Here is a 27,770-nt window from a genome sequence, read left to right on the forward strand (position 1 = left end):
TATAGCTAATAAAAGTATTGATGCTTAAAACCCATGTGATAAAGCAGGTAGTTTTGGGAAACCTTTGTTAATATTTGTACTTGATTTGATTTTTATCCTCCCTTTTTATGCTATTTTACCAGCATTATAGAATGTAAATACTTCATTTATTTGCCTGTAGTGATATTTTCTTCATGTCAGTGTATCACATGAAGCTTTTAGCCTTTTCCCAGCAAATTTCCACTCATAATTTTAGAATAAAATTGAATATTGATTGCACCAAAACATTTGAATAATGGTTTTTATGATATTAAATATTTTTTAAAGTATTCCAAGTCTATTCAGAAATTAGTAAAATTTGACATGTACTAGCTAAGAAAATATTAATTACTTCTAATTCCCTAGAAACATTCTCATACTGGTGATATCTGAAGTCTCTGACATCATGTTAGAAACCATGTGAAACCACATGTGCATGCATCCAGCACTCCCACAGTTCTAGCACTTACGTTGAAGTCCTATAAAGGTTTTCCTTCACATGGAATGGAATATTGTGAAACAAATGTTATGCAGCCCATAACTGATAAAAGCTTGTGAGCAAGAGCTGTTGATAGGAATTTTGACCGTTCCTTGAGTCTGTCTTCTTGAAAATGGTAATGTTCTAGGGCTAATCCATGTAGTAAGGTGAGTAGACTTGCTTGTGTCACTGTGTCCTTGTTCATTGTTTGTAGATTAACTTAGTAATTAAGCTTGAGCACAGGTTGCAATGCTTTGTTGGATATAAGTTACACAGTTGAAGTCAAAAAAGAAAACAGTCAACTTTTCAAAAAAATAAATAGAAAGAAAGCACAGTGTTTGTTCTTTTGGTAGGTACAAATATACCTTCAAAGGAACTGATGGGATTACTTTGAAAACCTTTGCAAGAGATTAGTAAAATATTAAAAGCATTGTAAGTGTTTTAACCTAGATTTCACTTCAACTATCACAAGAAAATGTTTGGATTTGTTTGTTCAGATTAAAATAAATTTATAGGAGGCTGGCTTTTGTGGCGGTGTGTTAATTTAATGCATGGGTATCTGTGGTAGGGAGTGATGACATACTTCAGTACTTCTTCCTGAGTTTCCATTGAAATTGTGGCTTTGAATTTCAAAATCTTTGTGATAGATTTCTAATATTAATAATAATATGAAAAAAATCACTTGATATTAATCAGGAAAATAAATTAGTTTTAAAATTGAGGCCTAAAATGTAACCTGCTTCTATGATGCGGGTATCTCTGTATGTAGAGATATCTTGAGTATTGCAAGATAGAGGGAGACTCTTACTGCTTCCTGTACTCACTGACTAATTTCAAGTGTTTTTTTTTTTTTTTATAATCATTATTTTTATAGTTAGTGTATTTAAAGAACGGATTAGCTTTGTTACTGCAAAAAACTATTATCTGAAGTAAAACTTATAGCATCTGGTTAAATCTTGAAAATGCAGTCTTTGAATGGGATTTTCCGTAATACCAGAGATGAAAATTTATGCCAAAACTGGGACATGAAACTCCTTGTTGACTAAGAAATGTAATACCTGCTGTAACTCCCCTGTTTCATATCATGTATATTTGATAAGTTCCCCCTCCGTAGGTTTTAGGGCAGCAGATCCACACAGCTATGATAATACAATTTATGAAAGCATTCTTGATGGACATACTTGTAATTATGGTGCTCAAGCCTGAAGAGTGTAATAACTGAAGGAAACTATTCTTGGCCAAATAGTGAGAATGGTAAGGCTTTTCTATGATTGCCTCAGTTAACTGAATTTAAAGCTGAAGTTATGAACTCATCTTTGGTAACAGTGTTGTTGGGTGATTGTAGGACTTGGAACCAGTGAATGTTCTGCGTCTCTTCTATGATGGAGAGTCTACTCGGCAAGAAAAGGGTTTGCCTCTGGTTGTGCCAGCATGCTAATGTGTGTCATTCATTTTGAAAGTTGTTGGATATTGTAGTGATGTTTTGTACTCATATTTTGTTACTGTGTGTGTGTACGTAATGTGTGATGTGGGCTTTTTTTGATGCAATTTCTTGATTATTATATATTATTATATATTATATATCATTATAGTTCAACTGATAGGTTCCTTGAATGAAAATGCATAGTGCTTTAGTGGAAATAGTGAACTTAAATGCAGGCACTTCTGACTTCTAGTCTAATGTTGCTTGTTTGACTTGGAAAAAAAAGAAACAACAAAACTGCACATAATAGTCAAAAGTGGATTGATTAAAAGTACTATGTCTATTGGCAAATAGCTTGCTTTTTTGTATTATTATTTTGTGTTATTACTCTAATTTTTCTGTTGACTGTTCTTTCAGTGACACAGTGTTAAATATCATACCGTTGCATCAAAATAAGGCTTTGTCCCATCTTTCACAGCATTACTAAACAACTCATACTATTTTTTAATATATTGTGCTTTGAGGACTATAAAAGCATCCCAGACATTGTTATTACCATTGAATTAGCATCCTAATTCAAGTAAATTATTAGTATTTAGATGATCTCTAGAGACAAAGCCTGTACTATCCCTAGAGTTACTGTTTGAAACTTTGCTTTGAGGATTCTGTAGCTGATAGTGCTGAAACAGAGAGTGGGGAGAATGCAACTCCTTGATTTAAGTATGTCATATTATAACTGCTTTTGATGCAGAAGAAAGGATATGTTTAAGATCAATTGAAAAGATAAAGGTTGTCAAAGGAAAAAATAAGACCACAGGAGAAAAAAACACCAAGACTACTGAAGGATCTTTAAGGAAGTAAATAAGGAAGTATTCAAGGAGAAAGTGAAAGACAATGGGAAGGATCAACCTTCTTAAAAGCCCTCCCTAGACACGTATGAATTATGGTAATTGAAAGTGTATCATGATAAATATTAAAACTCTATCTCGTCACGTCCAGTAAGCTTGAAAATGCTTCAGAAGCAGAAATCATATTTGTTTTTATTCAAGTTCCTGGGATGAAAAAGTATGATTTTTTTTTTAAAGCTTATTACAAGCCAAGGTTTGAAAATTGTCAAGCAGATGTAAGAAGCTTCTTTCTGTATCTCAAATGTACATTCTGTTGTTTTTTAATTAGAAAACAGATAAAAATCACATGAAATTTCTTATTTAAACCAAGATTTTTCAGAACGTGCTTAACAGTGACATGCTGTTTCTGTACAGCCCCAGGTGAGACAATCACTCTTTCTCTGCACTCTTGACTTTTCCTGGAGCAGTGCAAGATGCAGAAATGCAAGGAGCAAGAAATAGGGAAAAAATGAAGTTGAAGGAAAGAGAACAAGGGAAGAGCGATCAGGAGAGGAGAGCCTGTGAAAAGAGAAATGGGCAGCGGCAAGATGGGAGGCAGTGTGAAGAAAGAAGACAGAGACAGAGAGAAGCAGGGGTAAAAGTCTGCTAGGAGCTGAAAAGAAAGTATTGCTGAAAAAGTTTCTGGAAGTAGCTGGGAAAGACATAGGCAATGAGAACAACAGATAAGTATTTGAAAAAATTAAATGGAAAGCAAAAGAGCCTGTAACTGGCGAAGTGTCCAACATATTTTTTTGTAGATATGTGGAGGTTTCAAAATAATGTATACATTTACTTTCTTCAAGCAAATGGTGAGATTCCCTGGCAGAATAGCTGTTTTCATTCTTGTTCCTTTTCTTTTTTTGCTGTAGATCTGCACAGCATGCTTTCCATTCACAATGGCTATTTGCTTACAGTCATCTAATCAGATGAATTATCCTACGTGAGGACTGGCAGGTGGTTCTCCAGAAATATTTTCTTACATATGTAGCAGATTTTGGGGGGGGAGGGGGGAGAAGATATAATAATGGGAAGTGAAGTATTTCAGCTATTATTGAGGCTGGCTCTGCTATGTTCATTGGATTTTTCAGCTTTTGTGTCTATCAACTTTTCCTTTGTAGGTTATTTTTCCCTAGAAGGGCAGTTTTATCTTCAGGTGGATCTTAGCATAAAGGTGTCTGGATGTGGCAGAGTTCCCACAGTGGAGAAATTTCTTAGTGATACATTATTTCCTTCTCTCTCGTTGCAAAAATTGAAAGGTGTTTGAAGAATGATATAAGATGCTGAAGGATAACATCATGATATTGTTCCTAAATGGCACTGGAGAAATGACTGACTCGATCACGTGGCTCCCATTTGCAGCAGGAGGATCTACATCAGACTTTGTAATGGCATCAATAGTTGCGTTGGCATAAAAATGCTTAATTAGGAAATGCGAGAGTACCATGGAGATCAGGCAGTGTGTATCTTTAAGTAGCACCTGTGCTAATTTTTGTATCTAAAGCCTATACTTTAATTCTATGGAAATAATAATACTTAGCTCATAGGAGTGTTAGAGAGATCTTCCTTTTTCTTAAATACAGCATACATGAGCACTATCACGGAAATGAACATGCTATAAACTTAAACTGATGTGCAGTGGTTTGTTTATATGGTTATACACAGATGAAGACGATTTCTAAAAACCATTTTTGGCTTTCAGCACTTACCGTGTCTAACTGCCCATGGATTGCTACAATCTCAAAAAAAAAAAAAAAGTGTTGCTTCACAAAGGGATGTTTGCCATGTGGTATATTTGGAACGGAATAACTGGTGTTGTTAAAAAGTTGAGATAGTACAAATGCAGATGGAAGCATTAAGAGAATGGGAGCTGCATCTACCATAGGATAGAACGGAATCTCACAGTCAAAGGTGTTGCTTCAGCCTGACCTTGTCACCAATCACTTCAGAATGAATTGACTGTTGGCCTCAAAGGCTGCTAGTTATTTTGTATGTGTGCCATTACGTGTTAATAGAACTGTGTATGTGTATGGTTACCAGTGAACAGCAGTACAATTTGTTTAAGACTTGAGATGTAAGTTATGAGGACTCTACAGATCTTATTCCACAGTATGTGAAATAAAAATGGCTGTAGACACAAAGTATGTATACTCAAGATGAGTACTTGGAAATCAAAACACTTAGAAGTTCGTCTTGTTCTAATTGTTTGCTCAGAGTTACCACAGATGTTGGAACCCAGATAGGTTTAGAAATGCAGCATTGTGTCCCTGTGACTTGTGCTCTATTCTCCAGAATACAATGGTATGATGGTAGCCTGTCATACGGCTGGGTTTTTGGAAAATAGCAGAAACTTCATTTGGGGAATCCAAATTATTTCCAGTGGGTGTTGCAATATACAAAGTAATATTTGTTTTTCTCTCAAGTACCCAACTACGTATGCTGCTATAGTCCTCAAGAATGCTAACGTTTTTCCTTGTTAGAAGTGCTGTCACTCTGTTCTTACTACATGGTCAGATGTTTGTTTTTATGCTTGATTATTGCCTGCACAGATTTCCATCCTCAAACAATGATTTCACTGTTTCCTTTTTTTTTTTTTTTTTTTTCTTCAGTGTGAAATGCATGAACTGTGTCTAGACTAAATTGATTTGCTTAGGAACTTGGGATTTTGATTGGGTACAAGAGTTTTAAGCATCAACATAAAATGTTACCTTTCTTTTTCAAACCTTCCTCCATTTCAGTCTGTGAATCCTTTTGGAAGTAGTATCACTCAAGGCTCTCTTTTCTTCCTCCCTCCAAAAGTTATTCAGCTGTGTACACATGTGAACTGCAGTTCAGAACTGTTGAACTCCCCTTGGCTGTTCCAGAAGTGGTTTATTCCACTGGCAGTTTCAGGGACGTCTTGCTTCTTCAAATCAGGCTTTATTTCAGGGTGATCCTAACTGTTTTGGCACTTTTTTTTAGAATGAAAGTATATGTTTCTAGAGTCATGAATATAGCACTTCAAAAAATACTGACTGTTAGGGAAGATTAAATATTTGATAAAATTACTGAACCGTGGCAAGGGAAAATATCGAGAATAGCTGAACGTCCAAGTCTGCATCTTTTATATTCTTCATTACAGATGGCTGAAGGATGCAAAATAGTTTTCCTAGTGTACTGCCATTCTAGTTTTCATACTCTGTAGTTTTACTTCAGGGAATATATTTAAGTGAAATTAGAGGGGAAGAAAGCCTACATCTTGAATTGCTACACTAGTGAAAGCCTTAAGGGTGAGTATCCAGTTCACCCAACTTAACAAAGATTTATTCAAGTCAGTGGAGTGAGAAATTAAAGTTGCAAAAGTCTGCATGTGTAGGCATCGGTTATTTAGAGGTACTTAACTTCAGATATCATTTGAGTTTCATACATACAGTATAGGACAAAACAGTGACTTCCAGAGTTTTAATTAGACATGGGACTACCTTTTTCATTTTTTTCTTCATTTCAGTTAAGTGAGTTGTTAGAAAACCAAAATGTTTACACAGTAGATGCTTTAACCTCTACTCAATGAAAGAAAACCAATTTTGTTGCTAGATTTTTGTTTTCATGATCTGTGTAATGTATAAGTCTTTGAGTTATTACAGAAATTTCTACAACCTGAACTTTATTCAAAACATGAGGGTTATTCTGCAATAGGTATTTCCAAAGGTATGATGATAATATACTCCTATTTTTTATTTTATTATTTTATATTATTTTTTTTATTCCTTAATTTGTCTCTCTTTTTGGGATTTGGAGAAGCTGATTATATACAGTCAGAGGCCATTCTTCATATGCTGATCTGGTTTTTTGATTAAATATTTTAGTAGACTTTTCTGCAAAGCACTAACTATCTGAATTTTAAATACACGATAGATAAATAGAATTTTACTGGACTATGGTGATATTTCAGAGTATGAAGTTTATGCTGAGTTACAGCTGCATCAGCAGCTTTGAAACTGCAGATGACGTGAAAAATCCAGGCTTAAAAACTTGCATGTGTGTGTCAGAAAGTTTTTTGTGTGATTGGGTTTCCTTATGATGAGCTGAATTCCTTAAGTACCCTCATTTCATATTTGCTATAATAGGAGATAATACTTCTGATATAAGTAGGCTAACAAAAACAGTGATTTAAAGGACATAAATTCTCTTAGTTTGTAAAAGGTGGGGATGGGGGCACCATCTAATTATTACTTTATTTTTGATTACTTGTTATATATTGTTAAACTGATTGCAGGGTACCAAATAATTTTTCAGTGATATTTTTCAAAATGAAGCATCATTAAATAGGAACATCCTAGATCATCACTTGATCTCATTCCTTGATCCTATATTTTTTATTTCAGTCAAATTCCAGTGCTAGCCCAAGAAAAGCAACTTTTATGTGCATCAAGTGTTATAGATGTTGATGATTCAGTTGTGTTCATTATAAATGTCTTTAAAATAGCTTTCATTTATAAGTGTTTTCCATCTTCATTTTGCTTTTCCAGTTCTTCACAAGCAGCCAAGAGAAGTGTGCCTTTGTTTACTGGAACTTGGACGGATTGCAGCAAGGTAGGTGGAAATATTTAAAGAATGAAGAAATATTTGCATTCTTGACAGCTCTGCTTATTGAGAGACTACCCAAATCAGCACATGTCTAGCTTTTGTGCTCATTAGATTCAAGAAGAATGCTTGTCTTGATATCACTCAAGAATATCTTTTGGGCAGTTGGTAACGAAGATAATGAAATATCTCTATCTTCACCTTAGTGAGGGTATTTATTGTTTGTCCTTATGCTAGGAGAGGAAGGAGTTGAAAATTATTTTCCAAATAAAGCTTTGATCTGTTTGTCCTTTTAATGGCCACGTTCTCTATAAACAACTGTGATTTAATTAGCTTTGCTGATAACATCAGTCTTCAGCTGTCCTAAATCTGACCTAAGCAACACTCACTCTTATCTCATTTATTTCGATAAACATAGCTCTGACTCTCACCAACAGAATCAAGACAAGAATTGAAAAACAGTCTGTGTTCCATCTCTGTCAGATGTCCCTCGCCAGGCAGGACCCTTGTTATGTTCTAGAACTAACTTTTGCTGTCAAAACGCCTCTGGCTTTTGATAAACTATCAAAGTGATGGGAATGAGAATGTGATTTTGTTGTTGTTTTTGCTGATATGCTGGTGCTGTGCCTAAGACTTGCTACAAAATATCTGACCAGTTGTCCTGCTGCTCACTTTTAAATGTACATTGAGCTTATGTGAAACTGTGCCCATTAAAGTGAATTGTCATGTTTTTCTAGTATTTGTTAGTTTCTGTAAAATTCCTTGTGTGTACAATCAGTGTGAGGGTAGGCGCCGCTTCCTTCTATATGGACTAGTCTTTTCATGTATGTATTTATGTTTTATGAATGTTCACTTGGGAAGCTACTCAGCTAAATTTATCTGCAAGAAAATGTCTTGTCACTGGAAATCTGCACATCAATAGTGTTGATAAGAATAAGAACAAATTTCCAGTTCGCAGGGGTTTTCTATTCTTTCAAAAAAGGTGAACTCCAACATGTTGAAAACTACAGATAATTTTTAAAAACTTAACTTGACATGAACAAGGGCCTACTGTTCTCTTTGTGCTTGATGAAAGTTAATTTTGACAAATTCAACTTTACTTGATCAAACATTGGTCTCCCAAGATCCCCAGCTTGGAGATAGACTGTTCAGCTCTGAACGATGCTATTCCAATGGTGTAAATCAGAAATGCCTGCCCTCGACTGTTTATTTGATATTATCTAGCTTAAGTCCTCAGGGAATTAATGTCAATTTTTATGTCATGCTGGATTCTGTTGAACTTGGTTGAGTTAGGTTAATCTCATTCTGAAATGGGAACTGAATTCAGAACAGATGTACAAAGGAATTAAGATTCAGCATTTCCCTTCAGATTTATCTGTTGTCTCAAGCTTCCATTTCTCACATACTACCTTCTTCAGGTGTGAAAATAAATCCTGAACCATATAATGTTTTTATTTATTAAGCATATCTATTCCAAAGTCTTTATATATTTTGTATGTATATAATATAAATATGAATGATATATTTTTGTAGTGTATTCACTTATTGATAGCTTGAGGTCAAATAACATATGTCCATATACTTGTTCCTCTTCTAATATCTCTTCTTTGAAAACAAACAAAACATATTTATAATCTCTTAAGTTTCTCCTGCACACAAGAACTGCTGGAGGGAAATACCAGGTTAGTATAACAGAAAAGTAAATATTTGATGTCAGTTTTGCTTGAGCTGTGGTGAACTGTAACTATTGTGGGAAAGGAAAAGAGTTTCTTCCTCAAAGTGCACGAAAGGACATGTTAAACTGACGCTGCTGTTGTGCTGCTTTAAATAGGGGAGAGGTCCTTTTGTGCTTGCTTTATAAAGCAAATTGTTGGTTAACAGCCTGCTGAGATCTGCTTTTTGTAAGATTTGATAGAGTGTGATCATAGAATGGCTTAGGTTGGAAGGGACCCCAAGGATCATCAAGTTCCAACCCCCTGCCACAGGCAGGGCCACCAACCTCCAGAGCTGGTACTATACCAGGCTGCCTAGGGTCCCATCCAACTGGAGAGTTGCCACTGAGGTCTTTGAAAAAGCGCCTGAATATATTTCTGAAAGATTAGAAGACTAAAAGAATGAGTAACTTTTGATTTTTCTCTTCTTTTTCTCTTCAGGAAGTGGAAAGATATGTACCTCATTAGGAGCCAGTTCTTAGCACGCTTTGCTGGCATGATTACTCTTTTTCTTCAAAGTCTATAGTTCCCATAAACCAATGTAGTTTGCTGATCTTATTGAAAGCAGTGAAAGAAACGGGGGGGGGGGTCATTGTGAGACAGAGATGGAATTTAGCTCTGCTCAACATGAACTCATTCAACAGGTGCTTTGTGGATAAGAGACACCAGGTGCTAATTTACCTATGTGTTAGTAACACTTTTAGCATCACCCTTTGTTTGTGTCCCGTGAGACAAATTACAGAGATGATCTGGATCACTAGGTTGTCAGTGGGAATCTGCGCTATCAGCTTAGTTCAAAGAGTGGCACTGCAAAGCCCTGCTGGTTTACAGTGGCATTTATCAGGGATTTATATCACTTAATATCACTTAGTTTTTTCATTAATGGTCTAGACAATATGACAGAAGACAGCCTCAGCATATTCATAGGTGGACAGCACTGGGGAACAAGTCTCTGGTAAAGTTGCCCAGAGGTATCTTGACAAGTGGAGAAAAAAAAAACAACTACAAAACAGGCTGACAAAAAACCTTAATGAATCTAAAATAATCAAAAAAGGTGTACCTGAGGTAGAACGCCTGTACTGGTTAGGGACAGTCTGTCTGAGCAGCAGCACTGCAGTTGGGCCTGGGGATCCACCAGAGATTGGACAAAGACAGCATTCAAAAACTGCAGCAAGAGAAACTCTGACCATAAATGCAACAGAAAGAATGAAGTTATGTAGCACTTCAGGGAGCTAAACAACTACCACAGGTCTCTTGAAATTACTATTGAGCCATTTCAAGGTTTCTGGTATTGTATTCAATTTTTCCTTGGTAAAATAAGAGAGGGGAAGTGGTGCTCTAAGTCAGTTGGAGATCACATTACAGCCTGATGCTGCTTCACTTGTAGTTATGAGAAAGCAGGCTAGAAACAAGTAGAAAAGGAAATTCTCAGCATGCCTTCCAGAACAGAATTTGCACCTCTACTGCATGACGGTCTCCTCTCAGAAAAGATGTTTTTGCAATTCTGGCTGCCTAGCAGATTGATCCGTTCAATATTCACCTAGTTTGGTTGCATGTGGGGGGGGAGGAACTGTTTATTTGTCTTTCAAGTTGTCATCGGAGAAATCTGGAGCACTGTAAGCACAGGGAAATTTAAAATCCTGTCACAATGATGAAAATTGGAGATTATGAAAAGCAGCAGAAGTAATGAAGCAATATTGCTTGGGAGAGTGGAGGAGTTTTATTTGATGAGTAAGGCTGCATGCAGGTGTAGGCCTGGAGCCCAGTGGGAATTTAATGATTTACAGCCTGTCGGCATCTGCAGACAGACAGGAAGTAAATGAATTGCATGTAAGTACTTGCTTCAGTGCTGGCTGACTTTTCGTTAGGCAGACTGCACTAGTTACAGGCCAATATAAGCACAGATTTGGTTCTTAATTTTTTTTTATATTAATTTACTAGGCAGTGGTGTGACTAAATTAAAACTTATCATAAAAATAAAGGGCTGTGCATTTATACCTTTTCCTTCCATGCTTTGATGTTACTGTGGTATTTGGATTAATTTTCAATGATGAACTTGTTATTGCTCAGTATTTTAGTGTCCAGATCTTTACCTAGGTAAGTCAGCATACTTCTGCATCTGGCCTACTATGAAAGAAAATGTGGTTTCATTTATACAGTTTGTTATGAGAAGTCCAAATGGCATTATGGCTTCTCCAAGACAAAGCCCTTCTCTGAAAAAAGCAATCTTTCAGTTATTCTGGTTTTGGGTTCAATGCTGGCAAAGAAAAGCAAAGCAGAGGGGAATTATCAGTATTTAGGAAAATGATGGGCTTTTGGACTCCAGACGTCTGTTTGAGCTCTGCTGCTTGCTCTGAGATGTTGAATTAATCGTTTGCCATAAAGCTTTCGAAAGCAGATATTGTTTTAAAGAACCTTAGTCTCCAAGAGCTGTGCTTGAGGTTCTCCATGCCAAAGTTGCATGTGTTTGTTTTTGTTGGAGCTGCAAGTATTTTTGCCACTGTAAGCAAAGGTCTGAAGATTGGCCGTGAAAAATAGGTTAAAAAAAGCTCCAGTCACTTGTGAAAAATACTGGCTCTGTGTCAATATATTGGTCTGTAAATCTGGTGCAATACTTGTGTCCTGGACCATTTTTAATCCCTTTTCAGTCAGAGCTGTGTAAAAACACATACACAAAAAGGGGAAAAAAAAGAAAAAAAAAAACCCACACCTATAGAAGAATAACAATGTAAAATGTAAAATGCTATTATGCAGAACTTTAAGTCTTTTAGATTACAGCACTTTCAGGCCTAGTGTACTTCATAAGTTAGTAATTTACAGACATATATTATCAGACAAACAATATTTACTGTAAATTTAAGTAACAGCTACCATTTCATGTAATTGCATTAATTTGTAATTATAGCTTCAAAGGGTGATATATTTGGTACTCATTTACTAATGCACATAGCAATATATTATTGCACAGTTGTATGATATAAACAATTGAAATTCTCTGCCTCATTTTGTTTTAAGATACTGAATACTTTAAAAGGACTCTTCATTTGTTTGCATGTTTCCAAAAGGTTTGGGGTGGAGCCTCCTGGATTAATAAAGCTGGAAAAAGAGATCGAACAAGAGGAAACGCTTTCAGCCCCCCTTCCATCTCCCTCACCATCACCAACAAAGTCTCCTGGGAAAAAGAGCACAGGGAAGCTGTTGGATGATGCTGTAAGGAAAGCTTCCTAGCTGATCTATTCTAGGCAATTGCAAAATGTACAGCGGCTTCAGATCTCACTGTATTTTACAGATCTGCAGACTGATAGCACTAATTTGCTTTTAACCACAGTTACTTATGCCTGAGGCTTGGAAAAAATGTAGCACTGTGTAGGAGATCTGTAGTTTAGCCTAGCTTGGTGTTAAAGGCCAAGTTCCCTTCTTATTACTGTGTTGTCTTTTTCTGTTGACTACTTATTCATCGACTCCCACTTGGTGTTTTGTCTGAGAAAGGACTGAGTCAGGACTATGAGATTTGGCCCCTACAGCCTTGTACAGATGGCTAACACTTAAAAACTAGGCTGAGATAACTTCTATACTGCTCTTCTGCATGTTCCTCAGATAGTAAAAAATAAAAGAGGGTTTTTTCCTCATTGTCAGGAAGAATCTTGCTATGAATTTCACCAAACTCAATGCATTATGCAGTAGTGTTCATATCTCTGTTGCAAGCTTCAGAGAGGTTTATTTGAAACTACTGGAATCGCATGAAAAGAACACATTCTGAGACCATGAAAAGGTTAAATCTGAATTGTACAAATATATTCTATAAAAAGAAGCAGTTACTATAGCAACTGCTATATTACAAGATAGATGTGCCACCTGGGAGTTACAAAGCACTTCTTGAAAAATCCATGTGCCGCTTTTTTTTTTTCTTTCTTTTTTTTTTTTTTTTGCTAGAAAAAGCAGATGGGATATAATGTTCGTTCATTTTATTACTTCATACTATTTCATGCAAATAATTACATTTAGATTGGTTTTGCATTTTGTATTTCTTCCTCAGCTTTTCAAAAGCACTTGCTTGTGTTTCAACAGAATTGAGAAACAACAATTATGTGCAGAAGGATAGTGGTGACTGTATCTTGGAGTAACAGGAAAAGTATGAAGGTTGTCTCCAACCACCTCCTTTAATTTAGAAAGCAGTAGGGATAGAAACCTAATGAAATTCCTCCAGTTAGATTCCTGACCCTCGCTGCCCCAGACACTCACACCATAAAATAGTAGCAGTGCTCATATAGTCCAGACACAAAGTAAAATAGGATATAATTCTTCACTCTGCTTCCTTATTTGATTTCCAAATTCCAGTCAATAATACTTCTGTGTCCCTTGGGATAGTAAGGTAATGGGAGCCTTAATAGCAGGATCAGCAGTGAAGGTCTCATTATCCTCTGCTTTACACCAACATAAATCTGTTAGCTTTCATTCCCAATGTCTAATATAGCTTTTTGGCTTTTGCTTACGCAGTTCAAAACAACCTTGAACCTCTCTTTGTCTACTTTTGTCTTTTTACTTGTTTAGATGTAGTTACAAAGGCATATTTCACACTATCCATTTTTAGTTTTGAATTATCCATTGTGCCTCCAGAGGTGATAACTGCTGTAGGTTATTACATCAGAAATCCTTGATCATCAGTCAGCATTCAGAAAGCTACTGTGAAATGGACTAGGCTTGTGTTTAGGGGACTTGCTTCCACATTGCAAGAAGTGCAGGAATGTACTATTTCATCCTCAGCAATTTACACTGGATTTAAGTCATCGACCATTGGCTTCACCGATGTGATACCTTTTGTAGCTGACCATCCAAATAGTTCAATAACAATTCCCATTTCTTCATTAGAAACAATTGAATAATTGTTCTTCAATTTGAAGACAACTCACTTAAACACTTACTGTATGTCAAATACATGTAGAGTCCAGTTGCTAATGTAATTTGAAAATGAAGTATTTTTCACAAAAAATATAGCGCCCCCTAATGCCCCTCACAACCAAAGAGTTAACAGTTCTAACCTTAACAAGGTTTCCAAGTAATTATGTTATTCAGATAACAAATTGAACAACTTCAGGCATAATCAGCCTTCAAATTGTGTTACCAGAACTAGTGTCAAAAGAGTGTTTTTTTTTTCCCCATTCTAGTACAGAAAGAAGTGTTTTGATTAACTCTTAATGTCTTTCTAGTTTGTTTAGCATATTATAACCTTCTAAATTTTTTATTTCAGAAGTCTTTTTTAATTTATTTATTCAGGTTAATCACCTTATCTCAGAGTGTTGTATCTTTACCATTTTGTTAGTTTTCCTACAACAATTTTAAATGGTGCATTTTTTAGCTAATATAAAACATTTCATAGTCCTCGGATCACTTTTACAGGGCCTTGATTTACAAACTAGATTTCAAAAGGTCTTTGTAATACTGTTTGAGATGGATAAAATCTCTAGTATGTTCCTCCAGCATTTTGCATAGTTTGACACTGATGCACTAAGTCAGATTCCATCAAAGAAAACTGCAGTGCACTTGTCATTGCTGTTCTTGCACGCAATTTGAACATCAAATGAGAGTTTTCCACCTAGATCTATTTTGGCATTGATGGCTATGCTACTTTCAGATAATTAAAGTATCAAAATTTTACTAAGAATTAATGACTTTGATAACTTGCAAGGCTATGTTTTCATGAGAGATTGAAGTCAAGTTAGTGCAGCTGACAACAAATAGAAAAGTATGGAGTCACATCTGGCACAGATAAAACATAGCACTCTTGGGGCTGCTTTAATTATTCTTGATTGCATTAATGCTCTATGGTGGGGATTATTGAAGGGTAGTTAGCAATACTGGTGCAGCTTGGTGCAGATCTGTGACTACATCATAATTTCCCATGTCCATCTTTTCTAAGGTGCAAGTGCACTACCTGCAAGTGCCACGTGAAAGTATTGGGTAGGGCCTTTCATCAGTAAGCCAAGATCACATGCTTCATTTTTCATGTTAGCTGTACTAGTACCTTCACAAGTCAACTGATTTACTGTGAAATACTGAGCATGTATCTACAGAAGTTTGCTGAACTCATATTGTGTGGATGAAGAGCTACGAGATGTGGGTTAGTAGCTTGTGGTAGCAATGGTGGTGGGAGGACGCTTGGGCTGGATGATCTTGTAGGTCCTTTCCAACCTTGTGATTCTATGATATTCAAAATGTTTTGTAGATTTCAGTTAAACATAGCAAATTCTATATAAAAAAGTTTAACTGTGATACTTGTCTCTATTTCTACCTCTTTGCAGCTGTAAAATCCTTTTTTGTCATTGGAAGAACCACGGTCTGGGATTACAGGAAAGAGTTTAAAACACTAATTCTTATTGTATTTAATATATCTAGTTTTTAAGGAATTGAACGTTTGTGTGTATGTAACAACTTTTTTTTTTTTTTAGTTGATTTCACATGGTTTATATTTCAAGTCAAATGTATGGCTGATTCTTGAATCAGGTTAAATTTGGTGCAGCTCCTGAGCAGTGTGCCTGGGCAATCTTATGTGCCTGTTAGTTTAGTATGCTTCCTACAGTGATCCTAAGGCAAGTGTAAGCAACCCTTTTTAGTTTCTGAATGCCTTTTCATCTTCCAATTCCCATTATAATGCTATTACAATGCTGTTACCTATGCAAGAAGGGCCAAATCCTCAGTTCTCACTCAGTTGTTTTTTTTCATTCATAACTCTCACAGAATTCTCTAGAAGTTCAATAGAATTTTGGCTCTAGTGAAGAGTTTGCTATTTTCCTTTTATAGAGATGATATGCAAAATAATAGTTATCAAAAATAATTAAAGCTATTAAATAATCACAACCGTTAAAACTGTTGAACTATTAAAAATGTTGAGATTGAAAAGGTAATTAAAAAAAAAACAACAGCATTGAAGACTTAAATTAATGCTATTGTGTTATGATAAACGTGCTCTTGAATGTTTTTCTACAATATTTTACTTAGCTTTGCCAACTTTGCTTTCTCCTCCAGGTTAAACACATTTCTGAAGATCCACCTTGTAAATGCCCTAATAAATTCTGTGTGGAGCGCCTTTCACAAGGAAGGTACAGAGTTGGAGAGAAGATTCTCTTTATTAGGGTAAAGGTTTTATTTTTTTTTATCTGCTAACTCCCTCCTTGGAATTATTTTTCTTTTTAACCAGCACTAACTCATTTGTCTGATACTGTCAAAGAATAAAGAAACTCTGTTAGGTTAACTGACTCATGGATTTATTAGCATCTGGTAGATCCTTCTAATTCTAGGTCATGAAATTTGTTCTGTCTTTGCTCAGTGGCAACTGAGGAGCAAATGGCCACAAATGGAGACTGACTTCTAGCTTTGTTTGAAAGAACATCAGCTGCATCAGCCTTTTTCCCATTTTGCATTGACTGATACTATTTGATGGGTCAGGAAAGAGATCAAAGGCACAGTGCTCATTGCACTGTCAAGTTGTGACTAAGATGTGGTTAAGTAGGGGGAGCAAAACATTAATGTCATATTGCTTAATTGATTAACACGTATTTCTAAACTTAGTGTTGTATTTCATACTTGATATGAATTATATTAACTCCTGTATCACATAGGTAATCTTTAATGTAAATATTTCCTAGCACTGTCTAGCTGGATTTAGCAAAAAAAAAAAAAAAAAAAAAAGTTTATAAACTTAATTTGGATCCTGTTTGTGTATTCTATATGTATATTTATGCCAACAATATGAAAATATTCCAGTCCTCTGATTTTCTGATATTGTGGAAAGAACGTGATTCATATTATGTTTCTTCCCATTTTCCATTTCTCTGCCCACATGTGCTGTGTTGTATAACAACTTGATAAAATGATACATCTTACTATCAAGAACTGTTAACCCTATTTTGCAAAAGGTGTGAAAGTGACCTCAAAGTGAGGATTTAGCACCTGTGAGAACAAAAGAAGTTGGAAGGACTCCTTCCCATCTGTTCCCAGTTCAAACACGAGAGTGGTTACTCTGTCATAATCTTGCACTTAATTTACACTGAAGTCAAATTTAGATAAGGATTTAGGTTGCCCCATGTGTATGAAGTTGAGAACATGTTTAAATAGTATGCTGAGTAGGAACTGAAAAATCCCATTTAATTCAATAATAATTGGGAATGAGTAAGAAATACAGGATTTGTGAGAGAGAGTTTGAGATGTAGCATGCTAGGATAAAGGATTAATAGCTTTTCTGTTTCATAGCCAGCAGTACTTCTTTTTAATTCTGCAATATTTTAGGGTACTAGTTTTAAATGACTTGAAATAAGGTAATTTCATTAACCAAACTTCCCAGTACACTGGGAGAAATTTAACACTTCAGTTTTCTTCCTTTCAATTTTAATTTAAAATATCTTTTAGTTTTGATAAACTAAACTGTTCTGCCAAAATGGTGAGTGTCAAATTCCCTTTCACTGGCTTCTTTATTGTGCAATCTAATCCAACTCGGATTTCTTTCCAAGTTTGCAAACAAAACACCCTTTTCATATCACTCTCCTCCATTCCAAGTAGGATTGTGCCAGAAAATAACAATATAGATTAGACACGCATCTAAAGTATTAGAGATCATTCCCACAGCATTGATATCAATGGAAACTTGACAGGAACTTCAGTGGGAGCAAGTTTATTTTTGTAGGTTTTAGAAGTCATTTGTCTTTGGTTTTTGTTAGCTTGAATCTCGCTTTGGAATACTCGATCACAGTAAGTTTTTATTCTCTATATATTTTTATTGCATACATGAATAGATTTATTAGCATTTCTTTGGAATCCTTTAGACATTTCCTTATGAGAAAATATGTTAGAGATGCATAGCTGAATGCTGATTTTCTTGATATTTGGCGCCCTATTCTGGTGCTGCTGAGACAGTTCCTCCTGTGTTATACGTTCCATGTAGAGCATGGCAGTACCCATTATAGGGGAAAAAAGTTCTTCCTAAATTCTGTAGATCAGTCCCACTGATGAATGTGATCACTTGCAATATTATAGTCAACTTCAAGCTGAACTGCTCTTCAAAAATGAGGTATGAAATCTTATATAACCAACTCTTGTGCGATGTATCTTGGAAAGGGGACACACAGAGTTAAATTTTGAATGCAGCAAAAGAGGCATTTATATAAATTTTACGGTAAGGTATGTGAATCCAACCTTAGAAAAAGATAGCTTTACAAACAATAAATTTTAGTGGCTGATATTTTTATTTCAAACTATCTTGTGTTTAATACATGATATAAGCATAAGGAGGTATACTTTCCACAAACAACTATGTCACTCTCATGGAAAATATACCCGACAGATTCACACCCATAATAAAAGTCAAATCAATGAGTTCTGTTAATTGAAAAGATTTTATTTTTTGTGCAGCTGGATTAAGATCAAATGACATAATGAGTCCTGACAGGAAAGTTTGTCATTTTTCCTGACCTCTGATTGCTCTTAAACTTTTTGACCTTGTTCTTTTAATCATTAAATTCAATTACTGTTACTTTTTTTGTAATAATGAGAAAATGTTTGATAATAGCTCCCTCTAAATCCCCCGTAAATCCATTATTTGCCTGCTGTAGCACCTGTGGAGAAGCTTTCCTTTGGAATTCACTATCAACATGTGTATCATCTTTGCTACAAACAGTCTGGCAGAGTTCTGCCCCTCTGTTTTCCATATCTGATGAGAAGAATGTACTCATTTATAAATATATGAGCACACTTCACTCTAAACCATCCAGGTAGGGACAATGTAGCAGCTAAGTACAGGAAATACAGAAAAAAAGAGAGCAGATTGATCATATGTATCTCAAAATTCCATCTTGTTGTGCTTTTTCAATCCAAATGTCTAATTTGTATTGACTGTTTTTGCTTGGTGAACTTCTCAGGGTTTTGGGGTTTTTTTCATCACTGTTTACCTGAACTTCACTATCCTCCTTGTTTCAGGGATGAAATTTTCCTGCTTCTCTAAGGCCGTTCCTTCTCTAGAGTGTTATCCATACCAAATAACCTTCACTGATGTCTGAAATGCCAAAACCAGTGACAAATCATGATTTCATCAGGACTATTGAACTTGAAGGCCAGTGATGATTTTTGGTCTGTTCTACAACTGATCCTCAGTTGTAGCAGTGGATGGGTGGACACATTTTCATTCTTTAGTTTGTTTTCTTTTGTTTTAACCTGTGGGCCAGTTCCTATCCAAATGCTTTACCCTCGTACTGTTTGGCACAGTTCATCCTTACTTCCTTAGTCATCCTAATGAATTGCATAATGAATTCTAAATGATGATTTTTTTGCTTTATTCTCCTTTCATTTTTTAGTAATAGTAATTAATGACTAGATACCAATAATACCAATATTTTTAAAATAACTAAGAAAATGTCATGTAAAATAAAAATTAATTACCAAGCTAATTATGTAAGACATGATAGAGGAAATTTTAGAACTCATTGTTTCAGTGTTTTTTTTCTTCTTTAGAATGCTGAGAATACAGAAATAAGAGAATTTATGTAATTTGTTCTATTTTTCTTCCCTTCTTGTGAAGATGTTTTGTTCAGCTGACTAAACTCACTTTTTTTTATAAAATGTACTGGATCACCATCTGCATATCTGAGAGCATAGGCTGACTGCCTCTACCATGAGTTCAGACAAAAAATTACTTTATTAATGCTTTTCCATTCTGCAATTTATTGTTAAGAATTATAGATTGGGACCCATAAGTTTATATTGAAAGCGTTACTAGGGGAAAGTATTTCCTTTTTAGTCGGTTATTTCTTGTTGTGCTTCTGCTTCACAAGTCAATCTTTTTGTAAGAGTCCATTTTAAATTTAAGAGATGTTAATACATTTTTAAGGACGTTGAGGCAACAGTTAATGTTCACAGTTCAAAACTAGTAACTGGACTGACTGGAGATCATGGAATCGTAGAATAGCTTGAGTTGGAAAGGCCCGTTCCAACCCAGTGCTGTGAGACAGTTGCTCCCCACCAGGGAGCTAGGGGGCTAGGACCCCATTCAACCTGTTCTTGAATGCCTTCAGGGATTGGGCATCCACAGCTTCTCTGGGCACTCTGCCAGTGCCTCATCACCCTCTGAGTGAAAAAATTCCAATTAATATCCAATTTAATTCTCCCTCTCTTAGCTTAAAACAATTCCTCCTTGTTCTGTCACTATCAGATGATGTAAAATGTTGATCTTCCTCCTGATTTTTAAGCTCCTTTGAAGTACTGGAAGGCTGCAACTAGGTTTCCTCGGAGTTCTCTCTTCTCTAGACTGAACAGTTCCAGCTCCCCCAGCCTTTCTTCATAATAGAGTTGCACTAACCTTTCAACCATTTTGTGGCCCTTCTCTGGTCCTTCTCCCATAGCTCCACATCCTTCCTTTACTGGGGGCCTCAGGCTGGGATGCAGCATTCCAGATGGGTCCTCACAAGTTCAGAGTGGAGAGGGACAATCACCTCCCTCTCCGTGCTGCCTCCCCTCTGTTGATGCAGCCCAGAATACTGCTGACATTTCAGGCTGCAAGAACACACTGTTGGGTCACGTCCAGCTATTTGTCCTTCAGGACCCCCGTGTTCTTCTCTGCAGGGCTGCTCCCAAGGAGTTTTTCTTCCAATCTGTACCCGTATCTGAGTTTGCCCTAATCCAAGGGCAGCGCCTTGTACTCGGCCTAGTGAACCTCATTAGTTTCTTGTGGGCTCACTTTTCAAGCCTGTCCATGTCTCTGTGGACGGCATCTCTCCCTTCTATTGTGTCAACTGCACCACTCAGTTTGGTGACGTTGGCAAACTTACTAACGATGCACTTGATCCCACTGTAGATGTTGCTGATAAATATGTTGAAGAGTGTTGCTCCCAAGACAAACCCCTGTGGGACACCGCTGATCACTAGGATGCAGTTATTCATACTGTCACTTTTTAAGGTTGTTAGAACCAATCTTTCTGCTTTCTTCTCTTTTTTTTTTTTTTTCCTTCCCTTAATCTTCCTGCCTTTCTTTGGTGAGGTGAAAGGATTTTGTATGACTGTAATGTGAACATAGTCAAAGCAAGCACATCTGTCTTGCATGGAAATATTCAACAGTGATTTATGGGCTGAGTTAAATAATATAGCCCCGTAGCTACTGCAGCTTCAGGCAACTAATATGCTAATTAAAAGTAAAAAACAAAACAAAACAAAAAATAATCTTTAAAGTATCTATTGCATATAGCATATTTTTACACTGTAAACATAACTCATGCTACCATTTAGAGAAATGAAAATAAATGAGGCTTAAGTTGCGTCAGTAAATTGAAGTTTCTCTATTGTTCATTAGAAATTGTCATTGAACTTTTAGTATTTGGGTGTAAAAGTGCATTCATTATCTCTTGTGGTATTCTTTAGCTTTAGGTAAAGTTCTTAAGGAATTTGTAGCTTACATGGGAATTTTCAGTAAGGATTTATGCCTAGAGAATGGTGGTTCTAAATAGAATCGATGTGGACTCAAAATAACAAAAATGGTGTTTTAAATGTTTTAAGCTAAAAAGAAAGTTAAGTCATATCTTTAAAAAGTGTCTTATTTCTCTTACTTTGTCATTCTCTTACCAATGTAAACTTACTGACTTCTCCTCTTATTGCATCCAGCTTACATTTGATCTACATTTGTGTTGTTTGCTTAAAATATTCCACTAATGGCAAGGTTTAACTTGCACAGAAAATCCTGTTGATTTCAAAAGCTCACTGCAGTGGAATCAACGCTGTTTAAGTGGCAACTTTTCTCCTATGAGGAGAGACAAGCCAGGAAAAAAGTTGACCAAAGAGGTTTTGTAGTCACCATCCATTGAGGTTTCTAAGAGTCAGTTAATTCAATCCCTGAGCAACCAGATTGGGCGTTATAGATGATGCTGCTTTAAGGGGATTGCACATCCTGTTCACCCTGAATTAGTCTGTGTATGTTTTCTAGTGGGACGAGAGCTGTGCCAGCTTCTTAAGAGAAGTTTTCAGGTATATGAAATATAAATGTTAATAATTATGTTGCAGAAAAAAAAGAGTACTAATTTTGCACTGCAGATGTCTTTCTTCAAGTCTTTCTTATAGAAACTATTTGTATTAACTGTATTAATTAATTATTTTAATTAATTTTATTTAAAAAAATAATTTAAATTAAATAATAATTTTAATTTTAAATATTTTAATTTTAATTAATTTTTAATAATTAACTATTTGTATTAATTTTGTAAATGTCAATCCTTGCAAAATAGAACTTCAAAATAAAATCTGCCATGGCTCTGTGGTAAAATGCAAGATATTCTAAAATAGATTTTGCCATAAATAGTAATGACAAAATCTTATCACATGTGCTTAGTAAAATTGTCTGTGCTGATTCCAATTCTGACCAGTAGAAAAGCAGTAAATGCTGTATTTCCAAACCATTCTCCACTACAGTGTGATACGAAACACTGCATTTTAATTAGAATATCCAATGAATTTGTCAACCAGTGTATTCCATGAGGATGTCTTTCATTTTATTCCCTTCCCAGTTGAGATGCCCTCTAGAGAGACTATGAGAAAGCATAGTTTTGTTTGCTTTTGTTCTCTCTCTTCAAAAATGAATGTTGTTTTTAGAATCTGATGGATTCACAAATCTAAGTTTGATACTTTCAGGGATTTTAAAAAATGAGGAACGTAAAACACCTCTTATTGATTAAATGAATTGCGAATCAACTTGGAGAATTGTGGCATTTTACATTATCAAATGTTTGAAAAATGAATTTTCCATTTCAACTACTTTAATTTTGTGGGAATTTTTTACTTTAATTTTATTGGAGGTGATTGTTCATTTCTTTAAGTTGATGCTGTTTCCAAAGATTACACTTTCAGATGCTACGTTCAAATGCTAAAAAATATACTTGATACATCATGGTTTCAAATAAGTCAAAAATGTTTTCTAGTGCAGAGTAGATAAAAGAATGATATTTATCCATGATCAGCATGTTCTTGAATTATTTTTGTTATTGAATTTTTGAATTATTATTATTATTGGTGTAGGGAACCTGCTTTGGCAGGGAGGTTGGACTCAATGATCTCTGGAGGTCCCTTCCAACTCCTACAATTCTGTGATTCTGTGACTATGAAATAGTCAAGATAAATTTAGCGTGTCTGTTATTTCTGTAGAATTGTGTAGAAATACAATTTTGTGGAAGTGTTGTTAGGTTACACTAAAAGCAGTGCGTCATTAAGGGATTTTTAGATTTGGATTTATAATTTATAAATAATGGATTTAGAATTTGCTATGGACATACTTGGATTTGAAATGTAGTTTGCTGCTCATTTAGTGCAGTATGAATAATTTTAGAATTTTCAAACTATTTGTTAAGTTCAAGTTAAACAAAAGTGGTTGGAAAATTGCTTACAATGGAGGAAACATATGGAAAGAAACTTTGAGATTATGTGCACACAAACATGATTATATATTTTGGCAACACACAGGAATATATTAAAACATAGTCTTAGTTCTTCACTAGACTGTTACTGTCTCTGCATTTTGAACATCTCACCTCTTTTTATGCCATAAATGGAAGTATTTGCACCAATGGCTAGCATGGGATCAAAATCATACTTGCATGGTTCCTGTTGAAATCAGTTGAAACTGCAAATGCTCGACCGTTCCCAACATTTGAGCGTGAGTTGTTCTGTGGTTTGGTTTTATTTCTTGTCATAGAAATAGCATTTCTGAGTCCAAATCCACTTTTGTTTTTTACATCAGTTAATGAATTTTCATAGAAGTTATTCTTTATTAGTCTTAATCCTTTATAGTCTTTTTAATGTTTCATTGTTAATAATTGCCCTTTCAGTGTTATGAAAAGTTTGTTAATTTATAATGGATGTTACAGAGTAAATGACTACTTTAAGAAGATAGACATATGTTGGTAGACAAACACTGCAGTCTACACAAGCCAGGGGATAAAGCTTCTAAATAAAGCTTCTAAAATGTCTCACTTCTTCAAAAGTAGAATTTTGAGTTAAAATAGGTTACGGAGTCATATACAAATACATACATACATTTCTCCTTTTCAAATCTGTTTGTTACATAGGTCCAGCAGTGTTTTCTCATTGTTTTCTTGTAGTAATTGTGCACTTTACTGAGTCATATATTTATGCGAGAATAAGTTTTGCCCTGTGTTTTGATTGAAAAAGGCAACTGCACAAGCCTCAGTAACTAACAATGTGTTTTTTTAATGCTGTGCATGCTTCAGTGGAAATTTGGGAGCAACTCTTCTGCTCTTTTATTTTTTGCCTTAATTGAAATTAAGAGCAAACGACAAAGAATCTGGTGCAATAAGGAAATAGTAAATGCAACAAACCTTTGTTTTCTTTGGCAAAGAGTAATAAACACTGGAGGATTCTTACTCAACTCTTTATCTGAATGGTATTCGAACAAAAAATGGAAAACAAGAAATCCCTAACAAAAACAACGTATTAAAACTGAAGACCAGATACTGGCTGTTCTTCAAGCTGTATCAGCATATCAGTAATACTTGATTCAGGCTGCTTTGAGGTGCACCATCATGCCTTGTTTTCAATCAGCCAGGAAAGGATTTAGAAACAGAATCACAGAATCGTTTAAGTTGGAAGGTAGTTTTTAAGGCTCATCTGGTCCAACTTGAAGGACTTCTCTTGATTCCCCGATTTAACGCAATATTTAAAGTGAGGCCACGCCAATGCCAAATATAATGGGAGCATCACTTCTTTTGACTGGCAATGTTTAATACATTCCAAAATGCAGTTTGCCCTCTTGGCTGCCAGTGCATGCTGTTGGGTCATGCTGAGCCTGCTGTTGAACAACACTCTCAGACCCACTTCTGCAGGATTACCCTCTACCCAGTTTGTCTCTGTGCCTGTGCAATCCTCCATCGTAGGTGCAGCACCAGGCACTTACCTTGAAAACTTCTAGCCGTAGATTTCCCAGTGTTCCAAGCTAAATTCCTTTTGCTGTCAAAAACAGGCTTATCCTCACATCTAGATGCAAAGTTATTTGCACTTCTTGGAAAGCTGAGTGCCAGAATCATTGTTCTAAACAAGCCACTCAGCTATTAGGTTGGTTGGTATTAAAAGCAACGCTGAAGGGATATTTCAATTTGTCAATTGGCATTCAGATTTTTTAAATTATGTCACTTTACAGTATGGGGAAGGGGGCAGGAAAAGAGCTGCTTTTTCTGTTGTTTTTACCACACAATGCCATTGGCAGTCTGACTTCTTTCATAGCCTCTTAAATGTATGATCGCCTTCAGTGTAACAACATTCACATGAAGCTGAGAGTAACTACTGATACAAAAATTTGATTACTTGATTATAACTTTGTCACATGCATAGTCATTGCAAATTCATGTCTCGTTTAGGCAAGTTTAACTTTAGTAAATACAGAGGAAATAATTGTGCCTCAGTCTCAAACATTCAACTACTTCTGCCTATTCTAATGAAGCTATCTTCTACTTCATCTTTGTTCTACCCTATCAAGTAAACCTTACCTGAAACTTCCCTTTCCTGTCTTGTTTTGTTTTTTAATGCTTTTTTTTTTTTTTTTTTTTTTTACTTTTTGAAAGATGGGGGTATCAGATCATGCCAAGCCAAATCCTTGATCCCTACACGTCTGGCCCTTATCCCTGACATCTGGCCCTTATCCCTGAAAATTTCCACTAGAGCAGCCATGTTTTGAGGCACTGTGCATGTGGCTATGGCATAGCATTGAGGCCTGGAAGCCGCCCTTCCAGTGATGTTATTTTACATGTAGTATGCTAATAGGCCACTTAAAAATAATGCGTTGCTTTCAGTTGAAGACAATTGAGGTCTATTTGACAGATATTTCTCTTTCATCCTGTTTACAATCTTGTTGACTTTTCTCTGTTCTATCAAAGGCTTTTCTGGTTTCTTCCCTGTTCAAATGTGCAAAAACTGTAGTGAAGGGAGATAAGAACAGCACATGGAAATTTAAATCAAAACCTGAAAATAAACTCCACACCAACTATCCTCCTCCACCTCTATAGCATCAAGCTACTGTTATGATTTCTTGTATGTGTGTAAAAGGTCTATTAAAAGAGCATAAGGAGCACCCTGGCTGGCATGTGAAGCTCTCTTTGCAAAAAAGTATTTATTTTAATTATCAATGTTCTGGTGTGTGTAACATCTAAAACTACAGCAGCATTCAGAATTCTTCTAACCAAAGTCACAAAATTCAAGTGAAATGGTGGGCTGGTGTTTTAGTGAAGCCAGCTTTTCAGAAATGGCTACACTGCACTAATATCTTGCTTCATGTGACTTAACTCGTTCCCTGTGATTTACTGAAGGGCAAGAGGGAGAAAGTGTCATTTGTCTTTTCGTGAGGGTACAAAGAACCTTGTTTCTTTCTTTCTCCCCTTCCCTGCCCCCCACCTCTCAAGATAGGTAAATAAGTAAGCCAAAGAATGATATAATGGCATTTTTTGTATTGAAAGTGTACACTGTTCTCAAGTTTCTCTCCTTTTTCTCTGTTTTAGTAAGTTTTTTTTTTTTCTTTAAGTCAACTATAGTATTTGCAAGATATCCTTTAAAGTCCTTCATAAGACCAGCCTGAGAGTAAGACTTAATTCTGAAGAAGTCAGTGAGCACTTGGTGTGCATGTATTGATATTTGCATGTTATTCTATTAAAGATTCAGATATAGTATTGCTGCCATGCTTAGAGATGCGGTCTCACTGGCCTAACTCCAGAACGTGCTTTACAGTGAAGGAAAGTAATAGAGAAGTGTGCTTTGGTGTTCAGTTGGTTTTGGTTTGTTCTTGATCAGACATTGTAATTTAAGTAAGAAGTGGCAGGAAAAAAATCTCTCCATGGAATGAAGTTGGATTTCAGGGCTTCAGGAAACCTCCTAAATACTGGAAAGCTATTAAGTAAGTTAACTGCCAGGAGGCTGAGAGCAGCTGACTGTGTAGAACAGTACGAGAAAGAACTTCACTTAATTGTGCCTAAGCATCCAGTTGCCTCCTTTCAGCTAGTGAAAAGCACTGCAAAAGGTCTTTAATATGCTGACTAGGTTTCAATATTGCTTCTCCAACTCTGTCTTTTCTCTAGTGTGGCCTGAGGGCTAAGCCAGATGAGTTACCTTCAAGCTCAAAGCTTTCCATTCCATACAGGGGTGTCAGAAGTATGAAATCTTTGCTTTAGGAAATGTGGAGATCAAGTACTTGATCCAGCTCTGGCAATGTGTATATATATCTGTATAAGATATTGGTCAATGCATTCTTGTGTGAAGCCAAGAGTCTGGCTTTGTTTGGCCTCAGGCCATCAAGTAATGTTTTGCAGATTATAGTGCATATTAATATGTTGATGTTTAATACTTCAGGAATTGCTACATAATATCCCATTTTGCTAATAATAAAGTAAGAAATCCAGTATGCAAAGGCTGCTCCGAAAGTAATGCCTCCTAGTTTATTGTGATGGCCACCATCAGAGATAGATGTTGGTGTTATGGCAATGACAATACAGTCCTGCCATTTATTCTGCTGTTCTGTGACATTTTATTGCCACGAGACAGATGGCAGCAAAGGGGCGGTCTGACAAAATGGTGTCTGAAATAGAAATACGTATGAAGCAATTGAATTCCTTCGTGTAGAAGAAATGGCACCCATTGACATTCATTGACGCTTGCTTAATGTTTCCAAGCAT

At 35.8% G+C, this 27,770-nt stretch overlaps 1 protein-coding gene across 6 annotated transcripts in view; it reads left to right on the forward strand.

Annotated features, from left to right (window-relative positions):
* The window catches only part of GAS2 (growth arrest specific 2), a 98,643-nt gene that overhangs the window by 50,834 nt on the left and 20,039 nt on the right, over positions 1-27,770 (forward strand). For all 6 annotated transcript variants that reach the window (XM_052694379.1, XM_052694382.1, XM_052694381.1 and 3 more), the window contains 3 exons: positions 7,312-7,375; positions 12,144-12,288; positions 16,102-16,209. In XM_052694379.1, the coding sequence (XP_052550339.1) occupies positions 7,312-7,375; positions 12,144-12,288; positions 16,102-16,209 (317 nt within the window). The remainder of the gene's footprint in view (positions 1-7,311; positions 7,376-12,143; positions 12,289-16,101; positions 16,210-27,770) is intronic.

This window comes from Tympanuchus pallidicinctus, unplaced genomic scaffold, assembly GCF_026119805.1.
Source record: "Tympanuchus pallidicinctus isolate F22 unplaced genomic scaffold, pur_lepc_1.0 scaffold3, whole genome shotgun sequence".
In the NCBI taxonomy this organism is placed as follows: Eukaryota; Metazoa; Chordata; class Aves; order Galliformes; family Phasianidae; genus Tympanuchus; species Tympanuchus pallidicinctus.